The sequence below is a fragment of the Dendrobates tinctorius genome, unplaced genomic scaffold (assembly GCF_039654945.1).
Source record: "Dendrobates tinctorius isolate UK_male_01 unplaced genomic scaffold, ASM3965494v1 ptg000147l, whole genome shotgun sequence".
NCBI classification, from domain to species: Eukaryota; Metazoa; Chordata; class Amphibia; order Anura; family Dendrobatidae; genus Dendrobates; species Dendrobates tinctorius.
The window spans coordinates 13,568,096-13,594,947 of record NW_027361814.1 but is presented as its reverse complement, the minus strand read 5'-3'; the positions used below and the strand labels follow the sequence as shown (position 1 = coordinate 13,594,947).

At 44.1% G+C, this 26,852-nt stretch overlaps 1 protein-coding gene across 2 annotated transcripts; it reads right to left on the bottom strand.

Annotated features, from left to right (window-relative positions):
* Window positions 1–10,402: 10,402 nt before the first annotated feature.
* On the bottom strand, window positions 10,403–23,757 carry CUNH10orf88 (chromosome unknown C10orf88 homolog). 2 transcript variants are annotated; one of them, XM_073546461.1, is made up of 5 exons: window positions 23,417–23,757; window positions 21,751–22,045; window positions 19,698–19,886; window positions 11,642–11,964; window positions 10,403–10,813 (listed from the first exon to the last, which is right to left on the bottom strand). In XM_073546461.1, the coding sequence occupies exons 1-5, from the start codon at window positions 23,566–23,568 to the stop codon at window positions 10,561–10,563; spliced, it is 1,212 nt and encodes a 403-aa protein (XP_073402562.1). In that variant the 5' UTR covers window positions 23,569–23,757; the 3' UTR covers window positions 10,403–10,560. The 2 variants fall into 2 exon arrangements, with proteins under 2 accessions (XP_073402562.1, XP_073402561.1); XM_073546460.1 differs by having other exon boundaries at window positions 19,680–19,886; window positions 23,417–23,755.
* Between the last annotated feature and the right edge of the window lie 3,095 nt (window positions 23,758–26,852).

The window sequence follows — 26,852 nt, the reverse complement described above, 5'->3', positions numbered from 1 at the left end:
CTGATTTTTACCCCAGGCTTCAATTAAAGGGATCATTGGTATGGAAGTGAGGGCAATTCCATCCAGCGCTTTGGTTCTAACCCCAGGCCTCTCTTAAAGGTATCCCTGGTATGGAAGTTAGGGCAATTCCACTCTGCGCTTTGGTACTGACCCCAGGCCTCTCTTAAAGGGATCTCTGGTATGGAAGATAGGGTAAATCCCTCAGCGCTCTGATTCTCACCCCAGGCTGATGGGATGATGTGGGACATTAGGGGTAGTAGTCCAGTGGTTCTGGCTGACGGGTAGTAGTCCGGTGGCTCTGATGGGATGATGTGTAATATTAGTGGTAGTAGTCCGATGGCTCTGGCTGACGGGATGATGTGGGATATTAGTGGTAGTAGTCCAGCGGCTCTGACGGAATGATGTAGGATATTAGGGGTAGTAGTCTGGTGGCTCTGGCTGATGGGATGATGTCGGATATTAGGGGTAGTAGTCCGGTGGCTCTGATGGCATGATGTGGAATATTAGTGGTAGTAGTCCGGTGGCTCTGGCTGACGTGGGGTATTAGGCGTAGTAGTCCGGTGGCTCTGGCTGACGGGATGATGTGGGGTATTAGGAGTAGTAGTCCGGTGGCTCCGGCTGACGGGATGATGTGGGATATTAGGGGTTGTAGTCCGGTGGCTCCGGCTGACGGGATGATGTGGGATATTAGGGGTAGTAGTCTGGTGGCTCTGGCTGTTGGGATGATGTGGGATATTAGGGGCAGTAGTCCGTTCGCTCTGACTGACGGGATGATGTGGGATATTAGGGGTAGTAGTCCGGTGGCTCTGGCTGATGAGATGTGGGATATTAGGGGTAGTAGTCCGGTGGCTCTGGCTGACGGGATGATGTGGGATATTAGGGGTTGTAGTCCGGTGGCTCCGGCTGACGGGATGATGTGGGATATTAGGGGTAGTAGTCTGGTGGCTCTGGCTGATGGGATGATGTGGGATATTAGGGGCAGTAGTCCGGTCGCTCTGACTGACGGGATGATGTGGGATATTAGGGGTAGTAGTCCGGTGGCTCTGGCTGATGAGATGTGGGATATTAGGGGTTGTAGTCCGGTGGCTCCGGCTGACGGGATGATGTGGGATATTAGGGGTAGTAGTCTGGTGGCTCTGGCTGATGGGATGATGTGGGATATTAGGGGCAGTAGTCCGGTCGCTCTGACTGACGGGATGATGTGGGATATTAGGGGTAGTAGTCCGGTGGCTCTGGCTGATGAGATGTGGGATATTAGGGGTAGTAGTCCGGTGGCTCCGGCTGACGGGATGATGTGGGATATTAGGGGTTGTAGTCCGGTGGCTCCGGCTGACAGGATGATGTGGGATATTAGGGGTAGTAGTCTGGTGGCTCTGGCTGATGGGATGATGTGGGATATTAGGGGCAGTAGTCCGGTCGCTCTGACTGACGGGATGATGTGGGATATTAGGGGTAGTAGTCCGGTGGCTCTGGCTGATGAGATGTGGGATATTAGGGGTTGTAGTCCGGTGGCTCCGGCTGACGGGATGATGTGGGATATTAGGGGTAGTAGTCTGGTGGCTCTGGCTGATGGGATGATGTGGGATATTAGGGGCAGTAGTCCGGTCGCTCTGACTGACGGGATGATGTGGGATATTAGGGGTAGTAGTCCGGTGGCTCTGGCTGATGAGATGTGGGATATTAGGGGTAGTAGTCCGGTGGCTCTGGCTGACGGGATGATGTCGGATATTAGTGGTAATAGTCCGGTGGCTCTGACTGACGGGATGATGTGGGATATTAGGGGTAGTAGTCCGGTGGCTCTGGCTGACGGGATGATGTGGGATATTATAGTGAATGTGGCTATGCGGAGTGGGCGGGGCTATACACCCAGCTTTCTATAGATAGATATAATCATTATAATTTGTTTTAACTAACCGTAGTTAGTTACTATGCCCGGGCAGCGCCAGGCTCTTCAGCTAGTAGCCAATATTTGTGAAGGGTAAATGAAATGATACAAGGTTTTATAATTATTTTAAAAATATAGATCTGAAAATGGTATTAACCCCTTTCTGCCATCTGACATACTATCCCGTCCATGTGACCTGGGACTTAATTCCCATGGACGGGATAGTCATATGTGATCAGCGGCGCTCACGGGGGGAGCGCAGCTGATCAAGGCCGGGTGTCAGCTGATTATCACAGTCGACATCCGGCACTATGTGCCAGGGGCGGTCATGGACCGCCCCCGGCACATTAGCCCCTGGCACACTGCGATCAAACATGATTGCAGTGTACCGGGGGCATAGGGAAGAATCGCGCAGGGGGTTCCCTGCGTGCTTCCCTGGACCCTCAGAACAGCGCGATGTGATCGCACTATTCCGAGGGCCTCCTTCCCTGCAGGCCTCCAGATCCAAGATGGCCGCTGGGGCCTTCGGGGACCTGCAGGGAGGCGGCTTTCTCAGTGCCTGCTGAGAGCAGGCGCTGAGAAAGCCTGCAGCAGTGCCTGTCAGATCGCTGATATGACACACTGCTGTGCAAAGTGTCAGATCAGCGATCTGACACTTTATAGTAATGTCCCACATTGGGACAATATAATAAAGTTTTTTTTAAAAAAAAAAAATCATATGTGAAAATAATTTTTTTAAAAACCCAAATAAAAAAAATTCCCTTTTTTTTGTAAAAAAAAAAATAAAAAAATAAAAATAGATATTTAGTATCGCCGCGTCCGTAACAACCCGCCCTATAAAACTGTCCCGCTAGTTAACCCCTTTAGTGAACCCCTTCAAAAAAAAAGGCAAAAAACAAATGCTTTATCATACCACCAAACAAAAAGTGGAACAACAAGCAATAAAAAAGACGTGTATAAATAAACATAATGCCGCTGAAAACGTCATCTTGTCCCGTTAAAAACGAGCCGCCATACAGCGTCATCAGCAAAAAAAATAAAAAAGTTAAAGCTCACAGAATAAAGCGATTCAAAAATAATTTTTTTTTATATAAAATTGTTTTTATTGTATAAAAGCGCCAAAACATAAAAAAAATGATATAAATGAGGTATCGCTGTAATCGTACTGAACCGAAGAATAAAAATGCTTTATCAATTTTACCACACGCGGAACGGTGTAAACGCACCCCTCCCCCCCCCAAAAAAAAAAAAAGAAAAAAAAAAAATTCATGAAATGTTGGTTTTTGTTCATTCTGCGTCCCAAAAATCGGAATAAAACGATCAAAAAATGTCACATGCCCAAAAATGGTACCAATAAAAACGTCAACTCGTCCCGCAAAAAATAAGACCTCACATTACTCTGTAGGTCAAAATATGAAAAATTATAGCTCTCAAAATGTGGTGGTGCAAAAACTATTTTTACAATAAAAAGCGTCTTTTTGCGTGTGACAGCTGCCAAACATAAAAACCGCCATAAATAGTAAATCAAACCCCCAGTTATCACCCCCTTAGTTAGGGAAAAATAATAAAATTAAAAAAATGTATTTCCATTTTCCTATTAGGGTTAGGGCTAGGGTTAGGGTTAGGGCGAGATTAGGGTTAGGGGTGTGTTGGGGTTAGGGTTGGAGTTATAACTGGGGGTTTCCACTGTTTGGGCACATCAGGTGCTCTCCAAATGCAACATGGCGTCTGATCTCAATTCCAGCCAATTCTGCGTTGAAAAAGTCAAACAGTGCTCCTTCCCTTCCAAGCTCTGCCATGCGCCCAAACAGTGGTTTACCCCCACATATGGGGTATCAGCGTACTCAGGACAAATTGCACAACTTTTGGGGTCCAATTTCTCCTGTTACCCTTGGTAAAATAAAACATTGGGGGCAAAAATATCATTTTTGTGGAAAAAAATGATTTTTTTATTTTTCTGGCTCTACGTTATAAACTTCCGTGAAGCACTTGGGGGTTCAAAGTGCTCAACCCCCTTGGGGGGGTCTAGTTTCCAAAATGGGGTCACTTGTGGTGGGTTTCCACAGTTTAGGCACATCAGGGGCTCTCGAAACGCGACATGACACCCGCAGACCATTCCACCAGAGTCTGCATTCCAAAACGTCACTACTTCCCTTTCGAGCCCCGACGTGTGCCCATACAGTAGTTTTCTCCCACATATGGGGTATCAGCGTACTCAGGACAAATTGGACAACAACATTTCGGGTCCAATTTATCATGTTACCCTTGGGAAAATAAAAAAATTGGGGATTAAAAGATCATGTTTGTGGAAAAAATGATTTTTTTTATTTTTACGCCTGGGCTTTATAAACTTCTGTGAAGCACTTGGGGGTTCAAAGTTCTAATTACACATCTAGATAAGTTCCTTTTGGGGTCTAGATTCCAAAATAGGGTCACTGGTGGGGGGTTTCCACTGTTCAGGCACATCAGGGGCTCTCCAAACATGACATGGCGACCGATCTCAATTCCAGCCAATTTTGCATCAAACGGCGCTCCTTCCCTTCTGAGCTCTGCCATGCGCCCAAACATTGTTTTACCCCCACATATGGGGTATCAGTGTACTCAGGACAAATTGCACAATAATTTATGGGGTCCTGTTTTCCTTGGGAAAATAAAAATTGGTGGTGAAAAGATCATTTTTGTGGAAAAAATGATTTTTTAATTTTACAGCTGTACGTTATAAACTTCTGTGAAGCCCTTGGGGGTTCAAAGATCTCACCACACATCCAAATAAGTTCCTTGGGGAGGTCTAGTTTCCAAAATGGTGTCATTTGTGGGGGGGTTTCCACTGTTTAGGCACATCAGGGGCTCTCCAAATATGACATGGCGTCCGATCTCAAATCCAGCCAATTTTCCGTTTAAAAAGTCAAACTGCGCTCCTTCCCTTCTGAGCTCTGCCATGCGCCGAAACTGTGGTTCCCCCCCATATATCAGGTATCAGCGTACTCAGGACGAATCGCACAATAACATTTATGGTCCAATTTCTCCTGTTACCCTTGGTAAAATAAAAAATAAAATTGGACCTGAAGTAATTTTTTTGTGAAAAAAAGTTAAACGTTCATTTTTTTTTAAAACATTAAAAAAATTCCTGTGAAGCACCTGAAGGGTTAATAAACTTCTTGATTGTGGTTTTGAGCACCTTGAGGGGTGCAGTTTTTATAATGGTGTCATTTTTGGGTATTTTCTATCATATAGACCCCTCAAAGTGACTTCAAATGTGATGTGGTCCCTAAAAAAAAATGGTGTTGTAAAAATGAGAAATCGCTGGTCAAATCTTAACCCTTATAACTTCCTAAGAAAAAATTTTTGGTTCCAAAATTGTGCTGATGTAAAGTAAACATGTGGGAAATGTTAATTAAGTTTTTTGTGTGCCATATCTCTGTGATTTAAGTGCATAAAAATTCAAAGTTGGAAAATTGCGAAATTTTCAAGATTTTCACCAAATTTCCATTCTTTACACAAATAAACGCAAGTTATATGAATGAAATTTTACCACTAACATGAAGTACAATATGTCACGAGAAAACAATGTCAGAATCACCGGGATCCATGGAAGCGTTCCAGAGTTATTACCACATAAAGGGACAGTGGTCAGAATTGTAAAAATTGGCCCGGTCAAGAACGTGCAAACCACCCTTGGGGGTAAAGGAGTTAAGCACCCTCCATAGTATGATTCCCCTAAATAAGAATCCCGAGTGGCCAATTGTCTCCAGAAGTCACTTAAGTAGTAAACTGAGTCAAGTTGTGATTGCTTCTCAGGATAACTATGGCTGTCCTGTGAAGGCCTGAGGTTTATTTGAGAACATCAGGGATCAATCAGCATCATTAAAACCAAGGAACACATAAGACAGGTCAGGGATAAAGTGATGGAGAATAGTAAAGCAGGGATAAGTTATAAATAGTGATGAGCGAACGTGCTCAGATAAGGCGTTTTCCGAGCAAGCCTTGGTGCTGAGTGTCTTCGGCGTGTTCGTAAAATATGTTCGAGTACCCGCGGCTGCATATCTCATGGCTGCTCTACAGCCGCAACACATGTAGGGATTGTGTTTCTTAGGCAAGCCCCGCATGTGTTGCTGTTGTCAAACAGCGGCGGGATATGCTGCAGCAGGGACTCAAACATATTATTTGAGCACGCCAAATACACTCGGGTAGCACCCTAGCGTGATCGGATAACACATTATCTGAGCAAGTTTGCTCATCATTAGTTATAAATAAAAATAGCCGAAGCTCAGAACATCTCACGGAGGACTGTTTAACGTATCATTCAACAATGGAAGGAGTATGGTACAACTGCAAACCTATCAATACATGGCCGTCCACCTCAACTGTCATCCAAAGCAAGGAGAGTGCTAATCATACGAGCATCCAAGAGGCCCATGGTCGCTCTGGAGGAGCTGTAGAGTTTCACAGCTCAGGTGGGAGAACCTGTCCACAGGATAACTATTAGAGGCATGTTCTACTAATCTGGCCTTTAAGGAAGAGTGGCAAGAAAAAAATTTTTGAAAGCCATAAGTCTTTTTTCAAATTTGCAAAAAGCCATGTAGGGGACACAGTTAGCATGTGGAAGAAGATGCTCTGGTCAGATGAGACCAAAATAGACCTTTTTAGGCTAAATGAAGAATGCGATGTGTGGTGAGAAACTAACACTGCACATCCCCACTGGCACAGCAGGATGCTGCCACCAGCATAGGTGGGGATGTTTTTCTTCAGCAGGGACAGGGAAGCTGGTCAGAGTTGATGGAAAGATGGATGGAGCTAAAGATAGGGTAACCCATTAAGGAAAACCCATTAAAGGCTGTGACTGTAGAGTAGGTTCACCTTCCAGCAGAATAGAGACCTGAAACATACTACGTGAGCTACAATGGATCAAAGAATATTCATATGTGTGAAAGGCCAAGTCACAGTCCAGACCTAAATCCCATTGAGAATCTGTGGCAAGACTTGCTGTTCACAGACGTCCATCCAATCTCACTGAGCAAGAGCGAGTGTGCAAAGAAGAATGGGGCAAAAATGTCACCTCTAGATGTGCAAAGCTGGTGAGACAGACTTGCAGCTGTAATTGCAGTGAAAGGTGGTCCTACAAAGTACTGACTCAGGGGGCTGAATACAAATGCACCTCACAATTTTCAGATTTATATTTTTAAAAGTATTGAGAAAACCACGTATCATTTCCTTTACATCACAAATGCTGGCTATCGTGGTGTATCACATAAAATCCCAATACAAAAATATTTAAGTTTATGGGTGCAGTGTGAAAAAATATGTGGAAAAGTTGTAGCGGCTAACAATACTTTTACAAGGCGCTGTAGGTGTCAGACATCACTGGAGAACTTCTCAGGTCTTGTGGATTCCAGGCATCAATGAGTTAGCGCTCTTTCGTCTGCCTGACACCTGTGAAGACATTTTAATAACGCAACACCGTTACCTTGGAATGCCTTCCCACATTTGTATTAGTTACTCTACTTATCTCCAGTGATAAAACACAGATGTGACCATTCCCATCTAAATGTCTGAAAAAAAGTACAGACATTTTAACTCTTCACCTTATACCTGAGCAACGATAACATGTCCAGAGCAAACAATGAAATGGATGCCTGTGCTAACTGTAACAATGACTGAAGTAACTGGGGTGGAGAGTAGACTTTACGGGGCATACCCAGGAGTCAATGTGGCATAATCATCTGAAAAAGAGAGGTTGAGGCACTAACATCAGTTTCAGACATGCCGGCTTCTGGAAATAGAAGTGTCACAAATACGTTTATACAGTTCTCAAACTGTACAGATGGCATCATAGGTCGATCACAATAAGGTAAATTATTGCTTAAAAAACTTGGAAAGTGGAGTAAGGAAACATCAGGGAGGACTACTGCATTGGTAGCAATGTCACACGATAGCAGAAATGGTAAATCGCCCAGGTCAGCTCTCAGTGACCACTGGACGCAAGCCCCGTGAATCGCCTCCTACCGGCCGGTGTCCGCAGCTCTTCTTTTGAAGATGTGTGTGCACCATTAGGGCTAATCAGAAGAGAAGCCATGGATGCCGGGAAGTAGTAAGAGATTTGCAGGGCTCCAGCACAACGGTTACGAGCCACAGACCGGGTCGTTGGATCATGGTCCCCGAGAATAGATTTAATTAATCGCCAATTATTATGAGTGCTTCCAAATGCAGTAATTTTCCACTTCGTGCTCCCTGGCCAAGTAGGTTCTGCAGGTCATGACAAGCTGAATGTGGACACCACCTACATGGAGATCAGAAAACATTGGTCAATGCAAACACTACACATTTGTCATAACTTGCTGACAAAGGGGATATGTTGTAACTCCTTTGTTGGGCTGGTTGGACTCACTCAGATTACCAAATTATGGGCTATAACAAAAATTACAATTCCCTTTAATTCTGATTCAATAGAGAATACATTACCGTCCAGATAAGCAGCACCTAAAAAAATACCGCACCATCTACAACCAAAACACTAGTAGTGTGTAACGTAACGCTCTACAGAACATAAGGGTATGGGCTCCTCCGCAACTATTTTTTGTGCTGTTCCAATGCATCAAAAATGAGGAAAGAAAACAACTTTACAACAGTTCACAAAGGGTTACTCCCATTTGTGCAAGATGTCTACGGATCCATAAAACTGCCCCTATGGAGCAAAAGCCGCTCCATTTACTGTCAATGGGACGGCTGAAGACAGGCGAATACAGCGCTTGGCTTTTTTTTTTTCCAGTAGTCTTATAGAAAACGAATGGTGCAGTGGCCAGCGCAAGGGAATAGGTGATAACTTGGCCAGTTGGGAATAACCCTTTAGTTTAACATTTCCTATCGTTTGGCATCTACAGCTCTTATGCAGGCTGATGTGGGTCTATGGTAGCAGACAACAAATTCGGTGCAGGCTAATACTGCAGTCTCATACAGTGCCTTGCGAAAGTATTCGGCCCCCTGGAACTTTTCAACCTTTTCCCACATATCATGCTTCAAACATAAAGATACCAAATGTAAATATTTGGTGAAGAATCAACAACAAGTGGAACACAATTGTGAAGTTGAACTAAATTTATTATTTTAAATTTTTGTGGAAATTCAAAAACTGAAAAGTGGGGCGTGCAATATTATTCGGCCCCTTTACTTTCAGTGCAGCAAACTCACTCCAGAAGTTCTTTGTGGATCTGAATGATTCAATGTTGTCCTAAATGACTAATGATGATAAATATAACCCACCTGTGTGTAATCAAGTCTCCGTATAAATGCACCTGCTCTGTGATAGTCTCAGGGTTCTGTTTGAAGCACAGAGAGCACCATGAAGACCAAGGAACACAACAGGCAGGTCCGTGATACTGTTGTGGAGAAGTTTAAAGCCGGATTTGGATACAAAATGATTTCCTAAACTTTAAACATCCCAAGGAGCACTGTGCAAGCGATCATATTGAAATGGAAGGAGTATCATACCACTGCAAATCTACCAAGACCCGGCCGTCCCTCTAAACTTTCATCTCAAACAAGGAGAAGACTGATCAGAGATGCAGCCAAGAGGCCCATGATCACTCTGGAAGAACTGCAGAGATCTACAGCTGAGGTGGGACAGTCTGTCCATAGGACAACAATCAGTCATACACTGCACAAATCTGGCCTTTATGGAAGAGTGGCAAGAAGAAAGCCATTTTTCAAAGATATCCATAAAAAGTGTCGTTTAAAGTTTGCAACAAGGCACCTGGGAGACACACCAAACATGTGGAAGAAGGTGCTCTGGTCAGATGAAACCAAAATCAAACTTGTTGGCAACAATGCCAAATGATATGTTTGGCGTAAAGGCAACACAGCTCATCACCCTGAACACACCATCCCCACTGTCAAACATGGTGGTGGCAGCATCATGATTTGGGCCTGCTTTCCTTTAGCAGGGACAGGGAAGATGGTTAAAATTGATGGGAAGATGGATGGAGCCAAATACAGGACCATTCTTGAAGAAAACCTGTTGAAGTCTGCAAAAGACTTGAGACTGGGACGGAGATTTGTCTTCCAACAAGACAATGATCCCAAACATAAAACAAAATCTACAATGGAATGGTTCACAAATAGCAACAAAGTATTAAGTTAAAGGGGCCGCATAATATTGCACGCCCCATTTTTCAGTTTTTGAATTTCCACAAAAATTTAAAATAACCAATAAATTTCGTCTAACTTCACAATTGTGTCCCACTTCTTGTTGATTCTTCACCAAAAATTTACATTTGGTATCTTTATGTTTGAAGCATGATATGTGGGAAAAGGTTGAAAAGTTCCAGGGGGCCGAATACTTTCGCAAGGCACTGTACCTGTGGCTACTAGACAATTGCCAGAAAGAAAGAGAGTGTTTGTTGTCTGTTACCATGGAAATGAATCGCTCCGCGTAGCAACTGCAGAAGCAAAATTGATAAGAAATTTTAAAAACCCACAGCAAAGTTTCTTTGTTTTATAAAGTATTTTTGATGATGTATGTTGACTTTAGCATCACGTTTGGATCTGTAAGTTATATTCCGTCTAAGTGAGGAAAACCGTTCATTTCGAGAATCCAACATTAAGTTAACTGATGTGGAATCCCTAGAGATCACTAAAGTGTTCATGCAAGGATTCGGAGAGAAGGATGGACATGTCACTAGCTAATCCACGGACAAGTCATCGTAGTCATAGTCTTGCTGATGACCGTGTTCGCTTTGGCCATTGACTAGCTTTTCAGTTGAGCTTTGGGATAATAAATTGCTCTGCGTTAGATTTATTAATCGGTCCAGTCTGGTATCTACATGTTCCTGTAAACTTCTCATCCGCTGATCAATATGTGCCATAAGTGTCCTCTCCATGCGCGCCATGTGTACTGACAGAAGCTTCTCCAACGCCGCATCCATCTTTTCTTCTCTGCAATAAAACACATGGACGTTAGCTAGATGCAAATGTCCTTCCTTTATTATATTTTTTTTCCTTTGTCTTATTACATTTTGTATACTTTCATTCTGACCATAAATCTGCAGTAAGAGCAGCTTTGCACGCTATTCTTTCATACAGTTCTCAGTGCACTAAACACATTAAAAGCTCAAATCCACTGAATCCAGATCAATATCTCTAACTATGAATGTAATTGACTCTGTGCGACAGGGTTAGGACAACATTCTTAGCCTGTGAATGGAAGCATTAAAGGGGTTGTCCAGGCTTGGGGCTCTATTTGACTGCACTCTTGTGAATACCCACTTCGCACACAGTGTGCTCCATCAGGATTCTCAGGTACCAGGAGAAGGCGGGTGTGTGACCTCAAGTATACAATTTCATACTTCTGGCCACATTCTGACTAGACCTGTCCAGCCTTGCTCAATTCACTTGTATTGAGCGAGGCCGTGCACGTCTAGTCGGCATGTGACCGCATGTATGCAAATCCCATACGTGTGGTCACATACCCACCCAGTCTCAGCACCAGAGAATCCTAACAGCACGCTGTGATGATCTACAAGTCTTGAGTGAGCTCCAAGCCTGCACAACTCTTTAAAATGCTTCTATTCACTGAGAGTAAGCAGTCACCTTATAAGAAAACAAAACAGAAGACCTGCTTGTAGAGTTGAGCAAAAAAGTTTGCAAGACACTGGTCTGGCATTCATATGGGTACTCCACGGCAGCCAAACCAGAGACCTGCAAACTTCCCTGGGAGTCATACAGGCTTATGTGAGGTATATGGCAGCAGCAGAGGATACCTACTTTAGTGCTGAGGATGGTTCTTGTCTGTTTTGTCCACATAAATTACGCAGGAGAGGCACCAAAGCGTCTGGACCCTGAGGACTAGCAGCCGAGCCTACAGTCGTTTGCAGTAGTGAAGACATAACGGACTTCATATGATTCTCAGGACTTGCTTGTTGAATGGAGGAGTGAGATGCAGACTCCTGACCTTGGTTTTCCACTTTTGTATCAGGAATCGTGCCGGCGATACTCTTATGTCGTCTGGCCTGCTCCCTGATCTGGTCTCTGCCGTGCTGGAAGCTGCCAAAGAGCTGCATTAACTGAGCCCCAAAAGGTGCCTGATGCTGCAAGAAAGCGAAGAAAGAGGATTAGTGATGATAACTGCAGAGTGGCCTGAAAATCCACAGAAAACAGAAGATTCTGCTATTAATGAAAACATAGAAGGGTATCCTAATGGCTCTGCCCACGTATAGGGAATACAGGTTTACACCACTGCATGTAAGAATTCAGTCCTCCAGAATGAGCTGCAAGGGAAAGAGCTTTACTTTTAACTTAAGAGAAAACTTGCCTTTAAAGGCGTTTATCTCGAGTTAAAGGGATTGTCCAATTTACATGAAAGTGTCTCTAAAGGCAAACAAAGTACAGTATATGAAATAAAAAAAAAAAAATATAAGAATATTCACCAGTCCAATCACACGGCAGTCTGGAAGTCTCAGCTTGGATCGGAAGCAGTGACGTTCCACAGTTACCCGACTACTCAAGCATGTGACTGGCTGCAGCGGTCAGGTGAGAGTACATAATTTGATACATATCCCGGTCCAGTCAGCTAACCGATGCAGCCAATCACAGGACCACAGAGATCCGGTGACTGAATGAAGACAAATTATTGATACCTAGAGTGGCCTGCACTTCGGCAATGGGGGAATCAAGTATTTGTTATTGAATACCAATATATGACTTTATAAAAACTTTTATTTAAATTGGACAATCCCTTTAATTACAGTGTATGGAACTGTGAGGACTCCGGCCGATCACCTGTAAGGAGGAAGACCGGGCTGCAGGTGCCTGCATCATGCTGGGTCCGGAACTGCTGAAGCTGCTTCCCATGTTGCCTGGGGAAAGAATAGGGGACCGGACAGGCCCCATGACCCAGGAAGAGGGAGTGTGGCTAAGCCAGGCAGTGAGGAGAAAGTGCGCGAAGAAAGGGTCAGCTCCCCGCCAGCAGTGAGAGCGGAGGCAGGTGTGCGGCGCACTCCACAGCGACAGAGGCAGCGCGGAGCCGTGCTCCAGCAGAATTTCAGCGCTCCGCTGAGACAGTGTGTGCAGAGCGCCGTGTGCCCGGCTGTGCAGAGTGCAGTGCTCGCGCGGAGGAACAGAGGCCGAGTGCAGGATCCTGAGGTGTGATCCCCAAGGCTGATAGACGCGCAGCAGCACCCGTGTTAGTCAGTACTCCGAGCGAGAGTTGACTGGGAAAAGCTCAGAGCCGCAGAGAACAGATCTGGGACTGCTGTGTGAGAGACATACTGTTTGAGAGATTTACTGGTATCGGTGGACGTGCAGAGCAGCACAAACCGAGCAGAGCAGCCATTCAGGTGACAGCAGCTGCTCAGAGAGAGACACGTGCGCTCCGTGACTGCGAGTACAGCGCACGTGCCGCACAGAGAAAGCAGAGTACTGGACAGACATTTGCGGCCTACCTTGCCAGTCCACGTTGGACTCTGTCAGTACTGCGACCCCGTTTGCTTTGGCAGCACCAACTTGTGGACTTGCAAACGACCGCTGCTGCCAGAGGACGGACCGTTGTTTGCAGGACCCCACTGGAAGAGCGCCGCGCCAGCCGTTGTTGGCGCCACTGCTTTCAGGGCTTCAGTTGTGGACTGGGAAGCCTCTGACATGGTAAGTGATTTAGAGAACTGCCATTATCTTGTTTATTGCTCATTAACTTTGCCTATTGCTTGCCATAGAACTGTTTAACTTTCATTTAACCATTTATCTCCCTGCTAAATTAAAACTGTTAAATTTGTTAACCCTTGCTCTGCCTTCTGTCTGTCACTGCATCCCATAACCTGCTTACACACCAATGAAGCCTGTAGCAGATGATTGGTGGCAGCGCCGGGTGTTGAAGCAACACCGATCTGATATCAAAGTTGCAGACAACCCCTTTAGCAAGAGTGTCCCCTCCTGGCTGCTGAGATACAAAAGTATTACATAACCTGATCTATGGCACCTATATAAGAAAAGATGATAAAGTGCGAGGTGTGATCCAGCTCTAAGATATACAGGTAGTGGATAGTCCCAAACCGCGCCAAAACCGTGCAATTGTGTCCCCTGACTTCGCTTTATTAGGACATACAACATATTATAGTACTATTGCAATGTCAGCTAGAAAAAAAGGATGTTTACTAAAAATGGAAAAGTTCTTAAATTTTACAATAAATTTTGTTTAATTTTTTTTTTATCAACTTGCTAGAGATTTCTGCTTTCTTTTGTTACATAGAAGTCGTCTTGTTTTAATTCCAGTGGACAAATACCTGTCCTATGTGTCAATCGGGCAGAGTTTTATGCTCAGGGAGAAAGTACAGAAGGTTTCTATCGCATGACAACAAGCAGAGATCTTGAAAACCATGAAGAATGACTACAGGCAGAACACTGGAGTATTGTAGAACGATTAAAGGGAACCTCTCCCCAGGTTTGGCAGATATAAGTTACGGTCACTGCCTTTCAGGGCTTATCTACAACATTCTATAATGCTGGAGATAAGCCCCCAATCTGACCTGAAAGATAAGAAAAATAAGTTTTATTATACTCACCCGTGGGGTGGTCCATTCTGATGGGTGTTGCAGGTCCGGATCCAGCACCTCCCATCTTCTTGCAATGCCGCCCTCCAGCTTGCTTCATGGCTCCCCGGCATCGCGATCCTGTGCAGGCGTACTTCTGTGACACCTGCTGAGGGCAGAGCAAATTCCTGCAGTGCGCAGGCACTGGGCCTCTCTGACCTTTCCCGACACCTGCGCACTGCAGTATTTTGGTTTGCCCACAACAGGGCAGAGAAGTACGCCATGAAGCAAGCAGGAGGACGGCGATCATAAGAAGATGGGAGTATGCCAGACCCCGACCTGCGACACCCATCAAACCGAACTGCCCCCGGGTGAGTAAAATAAAAATTATTTTCCTTATCTTTCAGTTTGGATCGGGGCAGATATACAGCATTATAGAAAGCTGTAGATAAGCCCTGAAAGGCAGTTGCCGCATCTTATAGCGGCCAAAACAGCTGACAGGTTCGCTTTAATAATAGAACGAGTGACAATTATTTGCAGAAGCAATAAATCTCATTAAAGTGAACCTGTCACCAGTTTTGGCCGATATGAAGTAAGGCCACCACCTTTCAGGGCTGATATACAGTATTCTATAATGCTGTATATCTGCCCCCAACCTGACCTGGAAGAGAAGAAAAATGACATACTCACCTGCGGGGCAGCGGTCTGATGGGTGTCGCTGGTCCTGCTCCGGCGCCTCCCATCTTCTTACTATCATAGAATCATAGAATCATAGAATCGTAGAGTTGGAAGGGACCTCCTGGGCCATCTGGTCCAACCCCCTGCTCAAGGCAGGATTCGCTAAATCATCCCAGTCAGATGTCTGTCCAGCCTCTGTTTGAAGACTTCCATTGAAGGAGAACTCACCACTTCTCGTGGCAGCCTGTTCCACTCATTGATCACTCTAACTGTCAAAAAGTTTTTTTTAATATCTAATCTGTGTCTCCTCCCATTCAGTTTCATCCCATTGCTTCTAGTCTTTCCTTGTGCAAATGAGAATAAAGTTGATCCTTCTAAAATGTGACAGCCCTTTAGATATTTGTAGACAGCTATTAAGTCTCCTCTCAGTCTTCTCTTTTGTTAAGACATCCTAGAATTGCATTTGCCTTTTTTGCTGCTGCATCACACTGTTGACTCATATTCAGTCTGTGATCTATTAGTATACCCAAGTCTTTTTCACATGTGCTGTTGCTTAGCCCTATTCCTCCCATTCTGTATATGCTTTTTTCATTTTTATTGCCCAGATGTAGTACTTTGCATTTCTCCCTGTTAAAAATCATTCTGTTAGTTGCTGCCCACTTCTCCAGTTTATTTAAATCTTTTTGAATCCTCTCTCTCTCTTCTCTAGTATTAGCTATCCCTCCTAGCTTTGTGTCATCAGCAAATTTAATCAGTTTACCCTCAATTCCTTCATCTAAATCGTTGATAAAGATGTTGAACAATACAGGGCCCAGGACAGAGCCCTGTGGTACCCCACTTGAGACATTCTTCCAACTGGATGTGCAGCCATTTACGACCACTCTTTGGGTCCGATCACTAAGCCAGTTATGAATCCACCTAACAGTTGCCTTGTCCATTCCATACTTAGTCATTTTTTCAATAAGGATTGTATGAGAGACTTTGTCAAATGCTTTGCTGAAGTCAAGATATACTATATCTACAGCATTTCCTTGATCCACCCAATCAGTGATACCGTCATAGAAGGAAATTAAGTTAGTCTGACATGACTTATTAGTTATAAACCCATGCTGACTCTGTTTAATCACTTCATTCTTATCCAGGTATTGACATACATGTTGTTTAATAATTTGTTCAAAGATCTTTCCTGGTATAGAAGTCAGACTCACCGGCCTATAGTTGCCTGGGTCCACCTTCTTCCCCTTTTTGAAGATAGGAACAACATTTGCTCTTCTCCAGTCTTCTGGCACTTCTCCTGTTCTCCAAGAATTTTCAAAGATTATGGAGAGGGGTTCAAAAATTTCTTCTGCTATCTCCTTCAGTACTCTGGGGTGTAATTCATCTGGACCTGGAGACTTGAATTCATTTAGGTTAGCTAAGTGTTTCCTCACTATCTTTCTGTTTATAGATATCCTGGATTCTTCTATTCCCTTAATAGGACAGTGAAGAACAGTTGATGTTACATTTCCTTTCTGAGAGAAAACAGATGCAAAATAGGAATTTAAAAGTTCAGCCTTCTCAACATCCTGTCTTACCATTTCATCATTTTCATCCTGTAAAAATCCTATAGCATCTTTGACTTTTCTTTTACTTTTGACATATCCCCAAAATCCTTTATTATTGCTTTTGACATCTCTTGCAAGCCTCAGTTCATTTTCAGCTTTAGCTAATCTGAATTGTGCCCTGCAGGTTCTGCAGACAGCATTATATTCTTCTTTAGATATGCCTCCCTCTTTCCATTTTATAAACATTTTTTTCTTCCTTTTTAGCATGTGCTTAAGTTCTGTGTTCATCCATCCTGGATCCTTAAATGCTTCCTATTCTTCCCTCTTTTCGGAATTGTTAACAACTGTGCTTTGAGAATTTCATTTTTCAAGATTTCCCATCCTTCCTGGACATTTTTGTCTTTAAGGATATCCAGCCATTGGATCCCTCCAATTCTCTTTCTGAATCCCTTAAAATCTGCCTTTCTGAAATCTAACCTTGACGTCTGAGTCTTCACAGGTCTTCCGCCTCTAGTTATCCAAAATTCTAAAATAGCATGGTCGCTACCTCCTAGGGTCCCAGCCACTTTTACCTCCTCAACCATTTCCTCCCTGTTTATAAGGATTAGATCCAAGGTAGCAGTTCCCCTTGTTTTCTCCCTTACCTTTTGGAAGATAAAGTTGTCAGCAAGAGAGGATAAGAATTTCCTTGACCTGTTAGTTTTGCCTGAGAGAGATTCCCAACAAATGTCTGGATAGTTGAAATCTCCCATGACAACTATGTCATATTTTTTGGAGAACTTGGCCATTTGATGCATAAAGAGTTCATCCATATCTTCAGCTTGCACAGGCGGCCTGTAGTAAATGCCTACAATGGTGTCCTTTCCATTGTTCTGTCCTTGTATTCTTACCCAAACAGTTTCCACAGAACTCAGTCTCTGAAGCTTCAATCTCTGTGCAGATATACGCGTTTCTAACATACAATGCGACACCCCCTCCTCGTTTATCAAGTCTGTTTCTTGCAAATAAGTTGTATCCTTCTAGTCTTGTATTCCAATCATGTGTATTGTCCCACCAAGTTTCAGTGATTCCAATGACATCATATTTCTTTTCCTGTGTTAGTAGTTCCAATTCTCCTTGTTTGTTGCCCATGCTTTGTGCATTAGTATAGAAGCACTTTAGTTTGTGATTGGTTTCTCTTTCTCCAATATTTTTATTAATTAGATTCTTTCGTCTTTGTTCTTCCTTTCCACTTCTAATAGCAGAGTTCTCAATAGCATTTGTCAGGTGTATGGCTTTTTCTGGTCTTTTGCTTCCCTTCCCATGTTGTTCTAGTTTAAAGCTCTCCTTACAAGTGTAGCAAGGCAACTTCCAAATACATGCTTTCCAGTCTTCGTAAGGTGCACCCCATCTCTAGCAAGTAGTCCATCGTATAAGTAGTTCACTCCGTGATCCAGAAATCCAAATCGTTGCTGACGGCACCATCGACGTAGCCAGTTGTTCACCTGCAGAATCTTATTCCACCTCCTTGTTCCATGGCCATCCACTGGGAGGATGGAAGAGAAGACCACCTGCGCTCCCAGTTCTTTCACTTTCTTACCTAAGTCTTCATAGTCTCTGCAGATGGTTTCCAGGTCGTTTCTTGCGGTGTCATTTGTCCCCACATGTAGTAGCAGGAATGGGTAGTCATCTGTAGGTCTGAAGAGTCCTGATATCCTGTCAGACACATCTTTAATTTTTGCACCTGGAAGACAGCACATTTCTCTTGAGGTTATATCCGGTCTGCAGATAGCGGCCTCTGTTCCTCTCAACAGGGAATCCCCCATGACCACCACTCTCCGTTTCTTCTTCACAACATTTTTCTTTCTCCATCCAGGAGGACTCTGAAGGCGTACAAGGTTGCTGTTTGTTGGCAAAGTCTTATCCTGATGTATTTCTTCATCGTTTTCCTGCGTGAGAGCCTGGTACTGGTTTCTGAGCAGTATGGGTGCTGACTGCCTCCTGATCCTCCTGCTTCTCTGGGTCACATGTCTCCATTCCTCTGTTTCTTCAGGTGCACTTCGAATTTCTTCTCTTTCTGTAACATGAAGAGATAATTCTGCTCTGTCCAAGAACTCTTCACCTTCCTTAATGATCTTCAACGTAGCTAACCTCTCTTCGAGATTTTGCAACTTTTCCTCCAACAGGGACACAAGCTTGCATTTGTGGCATGTGAAGTTTGGCTTTTCCACTGGTAAATCTGTGAACATGTAGCAAGAAATGCAGCTCACCAAATGGCTCCTGGCCTCTTCCATCTTGAGATTTCTTAAAAACGATGAAAGATGAGCCAAATTTCCTCTTTTCAGCTGCAACGGCCAAAACCCAGTGATCGTTGAGCTCGCGGAGACTCTTCACTTATCCCAGAAGGCACTGGGAATATGCAAATGATCTCCTCAAGACTCTTCCCCTGGTTTTCCGATTTCCTCTTTTCAGCTGAAACGGCCAAAACCCAGTGATCGTTGAGCTCGCGGAGACTCTTCACTTATCCCAGAAGGCACTGGGAATATGCAAATGATCTCCTCAAGACTCTTCCCCCGGCATCATGCTCCTGCGCAGGCGTACTTCTCTGCCCTATTGAGGGCACAGCAAAGTTCTGCAGTGCACAGGTGCCGGGAAAAGGTCAAAGAGCCCCTGCACCTGTGCACTGCAGTACTTTGCTCTGCCCTGGCAGAGAAATACACCTGCGCTGGAGCGCGATACCGGGAATCCTGTGTGGATGATGCAGGGTCACGTCATCGACAAGAAGCAAGCAGGAGGGCAGCGATCGTAAGAAGATGGGAGGCGCCGGACCACGACCAGCGACACCCATCGGACTGGACCACCCCTCAGATGAGTATAATAAAACTTATTTTTCAGTTCTTCCAGGTCGGATCGGGGGCTTATATACAGTATTATAGAATGATGTGTATAATCCCTGAAAAGTGATGGCCATATCTTACATCAGCCACAACTGCTGATGGGTTCACTTTAAGCTTTATATACATCCAAAAATGTGTAAATAAGCAAGCACAGGTTATTATGTGCTGTATTAGGTGCACTCACCTTCTGCTGTGCACGCACCATATTCATAAGTTGCTCTGCCCCGGGTGACATTTTCCCGCCCATGCTGTCCATAATGCTCTGCACTCGATCCAGATTAATGGACGACCCCGGCACATATGATGCTTGAGGGCATCTATCGGGGACGGGGGTTATTTGTACGAAAATCTCGCTCACAAGGACACTGCACCGGCCGCCGAGCGACAGAAACTGAAGATGGAAAAGTCAGTGAGAAAAACTTCTAAATATTAGGCAGAATGTAAACCATATAACCTACCGAAAGAGACATGTGGTTTTATCTTAATTTCAATATTGATTTTTATGGGGTTTTTTTTTATTAAAAAAAAAATATATAAGTTAAAATTTGTATGAGCCCCGCATACAGGGAGATAAAAAGCTGCAAATACAAAGGTAAATCTAGATGAAGCCACCAGTCACTCTGATCAAACCTTTATAAGCAGCCATGTCCTCCTCTAGTAGATTAACCCTTTGCAAGGAGCAATGTCCTTCCTCTAGTAATTACCCCTTTACAAGCAGCCATGTTTGCTTCTAGTGGATTAACCCTTTACAGGCAGCCATGTTTGCTTCTAGTAGATTAACCCTTAACAAGCAGCCATGTCCTCTTTTAGTGGATTAAACCTTTACAACCAGCTATGTGCTCTTCCTGTGGATTAACCCTTTACAAGCAGATCTATCCTTCTCTTTTAGCTGGGCTGCATATTACACAGAGAGATCTTATTACGTGGCTGAAAAATAATATTCTGCTTGTGATAAACTTCAGACTCCAGACAGAAGATGAGGAAAAGTTTTGCCTTGTATGCGTTTTGCCGATTCACTACTCATTTGGATGCAAAGGTGAATTCAAACCGTCATTTTAATTTTTATTACACAAATGAATAATACACAAAAATATAAGAAACTCTGTAATATATGTTATCAGGGAAGTTTGCTTCTTTTCCCACCTGGAAAGTTTTTTCACTCTCAGTCCATGGGTAGAATCTATATTCAGTGAAGGCATAATTTCCCATTATTGAGTTAGGAGATGACAGTTGGTGAAGTTAAAATTATATGGAGAAGGGAGGAGTTAGAGGCAAAGACAGATAGTATGCTGCAAGTTCTCCTGAAACGACAGTTAAACTTCTCCATAGAACTTTAGGAGCACCAACTGTCATCTCCTATCTCAGTAATGGGAAAGTCTCTATTTTCGCTGAAGTCACATTTTTTACCCTGACTTGAGAATTTTGAGAAACAAATGATCAGTCTAGGAGAGGAAAGAAGTAGATTTCTCTAATAAGCTTTGTAATATATCATCTTTTTTCACATTTGCTAATGATTTATAAAAGAAAAAAGTTAAACTGGAGGTTATAATTTAACACTGATAAACACGTATAGAGGCGTTTCCTGAACGCAAAAAAATTTACTGTAGTAAAATTAGAGTCGATTGGTTGCAATGCCGAATTAATTGAATTAACCCCTTCCTGTGGCGTGAGGAACATATCACATATATATTATTAAATGTTAAGAGCTAAAAAAAACAACTAAATATCAGAACGGCTATTTTTCAAATACCGCAGTTCCCTGAAAATTGCAATAAACAGCTATGAAGCAACATATGTATCTCAAAATGGTACCTATAAAAACAAATCCTCAGGCAGGCTCCGTGGTATGGTCCGAATTGTACCGATTCAGAGAATCATGCTGCCAAGTTATTTTTTACTGCACTGCGAACACCGTAAAAAAAATGACATCCCCTCCGCCCATTTTTCAGTAGACTCTATGGTACAATGAACTGTGTCATTCAATACTACTAATCATCACAAAAGTCATCAAAAGGCTCTATCGGTCATAAAATTAAACGTGATGACTCTTGGAAGAAGGAAGGATAGCACAAATGAGCTGTAGGAATCATATTATGTTTGGAAATTAATTATAAATATCACGTGCACACCACTGATCCTTTTTGGCATTACAGAGCGGCTTACAGAGATGCCGCCACCATGTTTGCTCAATAGCATCTGTGAAGAACTCTCATATTCTGCCACCTTCATCCAAAAAAGGCAACAGTGATGCGTACCTTAACAATACAAGACGGCACCGGGAACTCGAATTTCAGGTGAGCTTTGTACAAAACTGCAGGACTTTCTTCTCCACTGCTCTCCAAAGAGCAAAATCTCTCCCCCCGACTGGTACCCAAGTACTCCTCTTCTTTTCCATCCTGCGAGGCGCCATAGATCTCAATAGTCCGGGCTTCACTGCGGATAGTAATCCCCAGGATCCGATCCTTCCCTTGTGCTGCACACAGTAAAGACAAGGTGCAAGGGCTGTCTCCATTAGCGGGTGTGGGTAGCTCCAGAAGTACACAATGCTCCCTGAGAAACAAATACACAATGTGAGACATACATTAGCGACTTAATTCTTCTTCACATCTTCTGTTCAGATCTGTGGACAAAAAAAAAAAAAAAAAAAATCGCAAGTAGCATAAAAGTGGAGGAAATTTTGGAAAATAAAAGAAAGAAAAAACTGCAGTGGATATTGATGATTGGTGTGGATTTTAACCCCTGCCTGACATAGGACATACTGGTACATTGTATGTTGGATTCAGGTGCATGTAGTGGGCTCAGGAGTTGAGCCTGTAGAATACACAGCTCGTGTATAGGGCTGCATTGACCTCTAAAAGCAGCAACCAGAGCCAGCTCTCATTGCTGCAGTTTAACCATTTAAATGCTGCCATCAATATTTCAACTCTAATAAGCTCCGGCTGCAATGAGATCGTGGGAAACCAATGAATTGTCATGTCATCTGGGGGTCATCTTGGTGCGTCCGTCGAAAATTTTTTGTCCAGTGGCCGGACACGAAGCACAAAGCAACGTTTTTTGTGTCCGTTGAAAAATCGGACAGCAACGGATCCGTCGCTGTCAGTTGTTTGCTAGAATGAAAGCCCATGGGCGCAGGATCCGTCGTCATCCGTCAAATGACTGATGCAGGCAACGGATCCGTTTTTTTAACTGAACATGTTCCTGACAGGTTAAAACACCAAAGAAAATATAAATATATATATATATATATATATACACACACACATACACACACACGTCATTGAGACACATATATAATCATTCCCAAACTGGATCAGTCGCTGTCCGATTTTTCGACGGACACTAAAAACGTTGCTTTGTGCGTTGTGTCTGGCCGCCGGACAAAAAATTTTGACGGATCTGGCGAACAACACGTGAGGCCATCTGTCGCAATCAGTCGCTAAGACAAGTCTATCAGAAAAAAACAGATCCAGCGATATCAGTCGCCGGATCCGTTTTTTTCATAAAACAACGGATTGCGACTGATGGCAAAAGACTGATATGTGAAAGCAACCCAAGCTGTCGGTTAGGCCCTTTGCAATGTGAAATTTATACCACATGATTTCCACTTGATGCGCTGGATCAGGTTTCGGCACAGACGTCACTCACCCTCATGCAATGCAAAGGGTAATATGTGCACGTGATTGTATCCCGGGGGGCACACCAGTCACATACTATTCCAGGGGTCTGCCACCTGTGGGACTCCAGCAGTTGTGCAACTACAACTCCCAGCAGTCTTGAAATGACGCCGGCTGGTTTCTGTGTGTGTGTGTGTGGGGGGGGGGGGGGGGACTATAACTGGTTCTGCTACTAAAACTTGGATCTGCTTAAAAATATCCCAATAAGTGTAGGGGGTGGCACAGGCCCCTTATATTGAGTTCTCACCTAGAGGGCGACTCCTCCTCATCTTGGGCAGAACAGTCAGCAGCAGAGAACTTCAGCACAGATGCCAGCTCAGCCTGACACTGCCAGGAGCTAGAACACAGCATGGGAGGCTGAGGACGCCCGGCCAGCAGGGCAGACAGAGGTCCGGACATCACTGAGCAGAGGCTGAGTGCAGCCACCGGCCTAGGAGCGCGGTATACTAAGGGGCCAGTGACAGGCAGCCATGACAGCAAGTACGGGGGGTACAACGAGAATTACTAATGAAAATCAATGACAGACGCGAAACCGGAAGTTGAAGGATGGGAGGACGTATTTTCTGATGCACTACTTCCGGTCACAGACGGAAGTTCCGCCTCCAGCCCATTAAAAGATATTCCGGCGGCCATTTTGTCGTAGTCCAAATTGTGTGCTGTCAATGGGTGGCCTCTGCGATTACTGCGCATGTCACATGATAAGGTTACACAGTGACTATGGCTCAGTAGCTCCTGATATGTGCACATGTCTGCAATGAAGGCTGCAGGGCGGATATGCAGGATGTTATCATGTCACAGTATTAAAAGCAAAAAGTTGAAGTAAAATCCGTTAAGCAGTTAAAAATCGGACTAGATATACTGAATTACTGGACTCTTCATGAAATGAACAAAAGTGCACTAATATCATGGGGCAGATTTCTAAACTGAAAAGAAAAAACTGCAATGCCCATGGGCAACCAATCACAGCACAGCTTTAATTTTCAAAGCGCAGCTTAAAAGATTAAAGCTGAGCCCTGATTGGCTATCAGGACAGCGATGGTAGATGAGGCGCATTGACTGACCGAAAATGCGTTTGAACTGGACATTAGTGCACTATTGGATAGCAGAGTAATGGAGTGTTGGCACTACTGTGGGGTGATCTATCGGCCTATTAGGCCGTGTTCACACAACTGTATTTTAGGTCCCATTGACAGGATAAAACCTACAGCACTCTCACCAATGTCATTCAATGGGGCAGTGTGGGTGAGAGGTATTTTTTCACAGACTGAAGCTGTGTGTAAAGAAAAATCTCAGCCTGTACTAGTATCTGATTAATGTTGGAAGAAATTCTCCCATTCAAGTATATGGGTGCCCAGAAAAAATCGGGTCCTATACGGAGACACAGTATAACATCTGCATAGCATCCAATTGTTACCGATACATGAAGTTCTTTAACCTAAGAAACTGTAAATGGTCCTGTAAGTTTTCTGAATGAAACACAGAAGATTGTTTTATACGCTGGTGTGAATGTAGCTTCAATGTGTTATCTGGTCTCACGTACTGATGACCTATCGATAGGCGCCCCCACCGATTAGCTGTTATTTACTTTGGTGGCCACCAGATGCAAACAATGATGGGAGCTGCACGGCGCATCTTCAATCAATATTTAGTGGCCGCTCCCGAGTGCCGCAGATCAGCTCTTATTCTCATTTCCCTGTAACAGAATAGTTTTCTGTTGGGCAGGGACCACTACACATGGAATGGAGATGCGCCATGCCGCTCACTTTAAAGTGTTTGCATCCACAGGCAGCCAAAGCAAACAACAGCTGATCGGTTGGGGACTACTATCATAGGTATTACCTCATCCAAAGTCCCCAACCTAAGGGTATCACTCTCAGTGCTGGGCACCTCACCGTTATCTTTCTCTAGGTGGCTCAAAACCGTCTCACAGGCCCTAACAGGGGTCACTGATATTTCCCGCCAGGCCATAAGTCCTGGATTGATGAGTTACATGGTACACAGTACTCTCCTCACGCTGTCTTCATTCCCTGAAGCACGGCCCCGGCCCACACTCTGTGCTTTACATCTACGCTGAATGTAACGGATCACACAAATGTCCCTCTCTACGGCCTGGTCGTCTTACTTGGCCCTAGCTCGGCTTACTCGCTTCAGATCTCTCATCCCTCGTCACCCGGATCTGGTTACCCAGTCTTTCACTCAGATCAGGTCATTCACTCCTCCACTCACATTGGGCTATTCGGTCCTCCACTCGCTTCGGGTTATTCGGTCCTCCTCTTGGATCTAATTTCTCAATCCATCACTCACAATGGCGGCTATAAGCCAATTTAGCTACACTGCACATCCATCCTGTTCCAGGTTTTGTTGCAACAAAGGAGGAATATGGAGGTTTGGTGCCTGCGCTGCTCAAGGTTCAAAGATACGATAACACACGAAGGTGAAACATAAATGCAATTTATGTCAACGCGTTTCAAGGTTTTCAAACCTCTTCATCAGGGCCAAATTACTATATTCCTCATTTATTGCAACATATCTCATTGATAGCCCTGCTGTAGCCTTTCCATGCTTCTATAGGAGTTGTGACTGTCACAACCCCATCAGGTGAGAGTGCCTATAATATCTTATACCACTTGGTTATCGACCCTAATTGCACTTTTTGTCTCACCAGTTTTACCATTTGATTTACTGTTACAAGTTTTGGCGCAGACTTCTCCCCTTCAATGCCCTCCTAGGCCATTTCCTTACACTGGATCCACACCAATCTGTTATTGATCATCAATATGTATGACTTGATAACCCTTTTAGACTCAAATCGGTCTAGATGATATTGAGCGTTTTCTGCAGACTATAGTGACCTGTAACAGCTTGGTGTAGGATTGAGAGCTGCCGTTATGGCCTCTCTGGGACTCTGTTAAAAATAACTGGTCAGTTCTGTGATGATCCGACTCTGATTTCTGTTGCAGACTTACCAACTGATCTGAACCGGGACATTGACATTTTATGACACTATTTTATAACATTTCAATGTGGAAAAATAAAAATGCTGTGAATATTAAAATAATGCATCCTTTACTTCACATGGATTTTTTTCTGCTGTAAGATAATGGAGTATATAGTATCCCATTCATTAGCATGTGAATGTGGCGCCCCTGAGGCTCAGTCACCACAGAGGTACTGCACCTTCTCCTAAGGTGTAGTGCCCCACCATCCAGGTAAGGTGGGAACTCCTTGCCACACTCCAACACCTGCATCCCACACACAGGATAGTTCAGCAGAGGACCAGATTGCAGCTCAATGCTTAGTGGGTAGCAGAGCACCTTTCGTGGATCCTTGCTTCGTAACACGAGATGTGCTGGGAGGTGGATGGAGTTAGTATAAAAGAAGGGGAAAGATTGGATCTAGAGTTCAGTTCAGTCAGTCTGACAGGAGAGTGAGAGAGCAGGCTGACAGGAGGTCAGCCTGCCGGGAGGTCAGGCGGAGGAATGACAGTCAGTCAGGAGAGGCTGAGGACTGGTCTTAGTGGAGAGCTCCCTGTTGTGAGTTCATTTTCCCCTTCATTACTGAGGCCCGAGGAACTCCCTCTTCTGGTAAAGAAAGGTAGTGAGCCTGATTATCAAACACCTGAGGCTGATGATGATGACTGGCTGAGTGGAGGTACTGACTGGATATAAGGCTGCCGATGCCCT

Excerpts from the sequence above, each read along its gene's own strand:
- CUNH10orf88 (XM_073546460.1), bottom strand. The coding sequence starts at position 23,568 with ATGTCCGGACCTCTGTCTGCCCTGCTGGCCGGGCGTCCTCAGCCTCCC. Across the intron at positions 19,887-21,750 it reads TGCCGTCTTGTATTGTTAAG|TTTCTGTCGCTCGGCGGCCG; the intron begins GTACGCATCACT and ends TTCCATCTTCAG. Across the intron at positions 10,814-11,641 it reads GAACCATCCTCAGCACTAAA|AGAAGAAAAGATGGATGCGG; the intron begins GTAGGTATCCTC and ends GTTTTATTGCAG.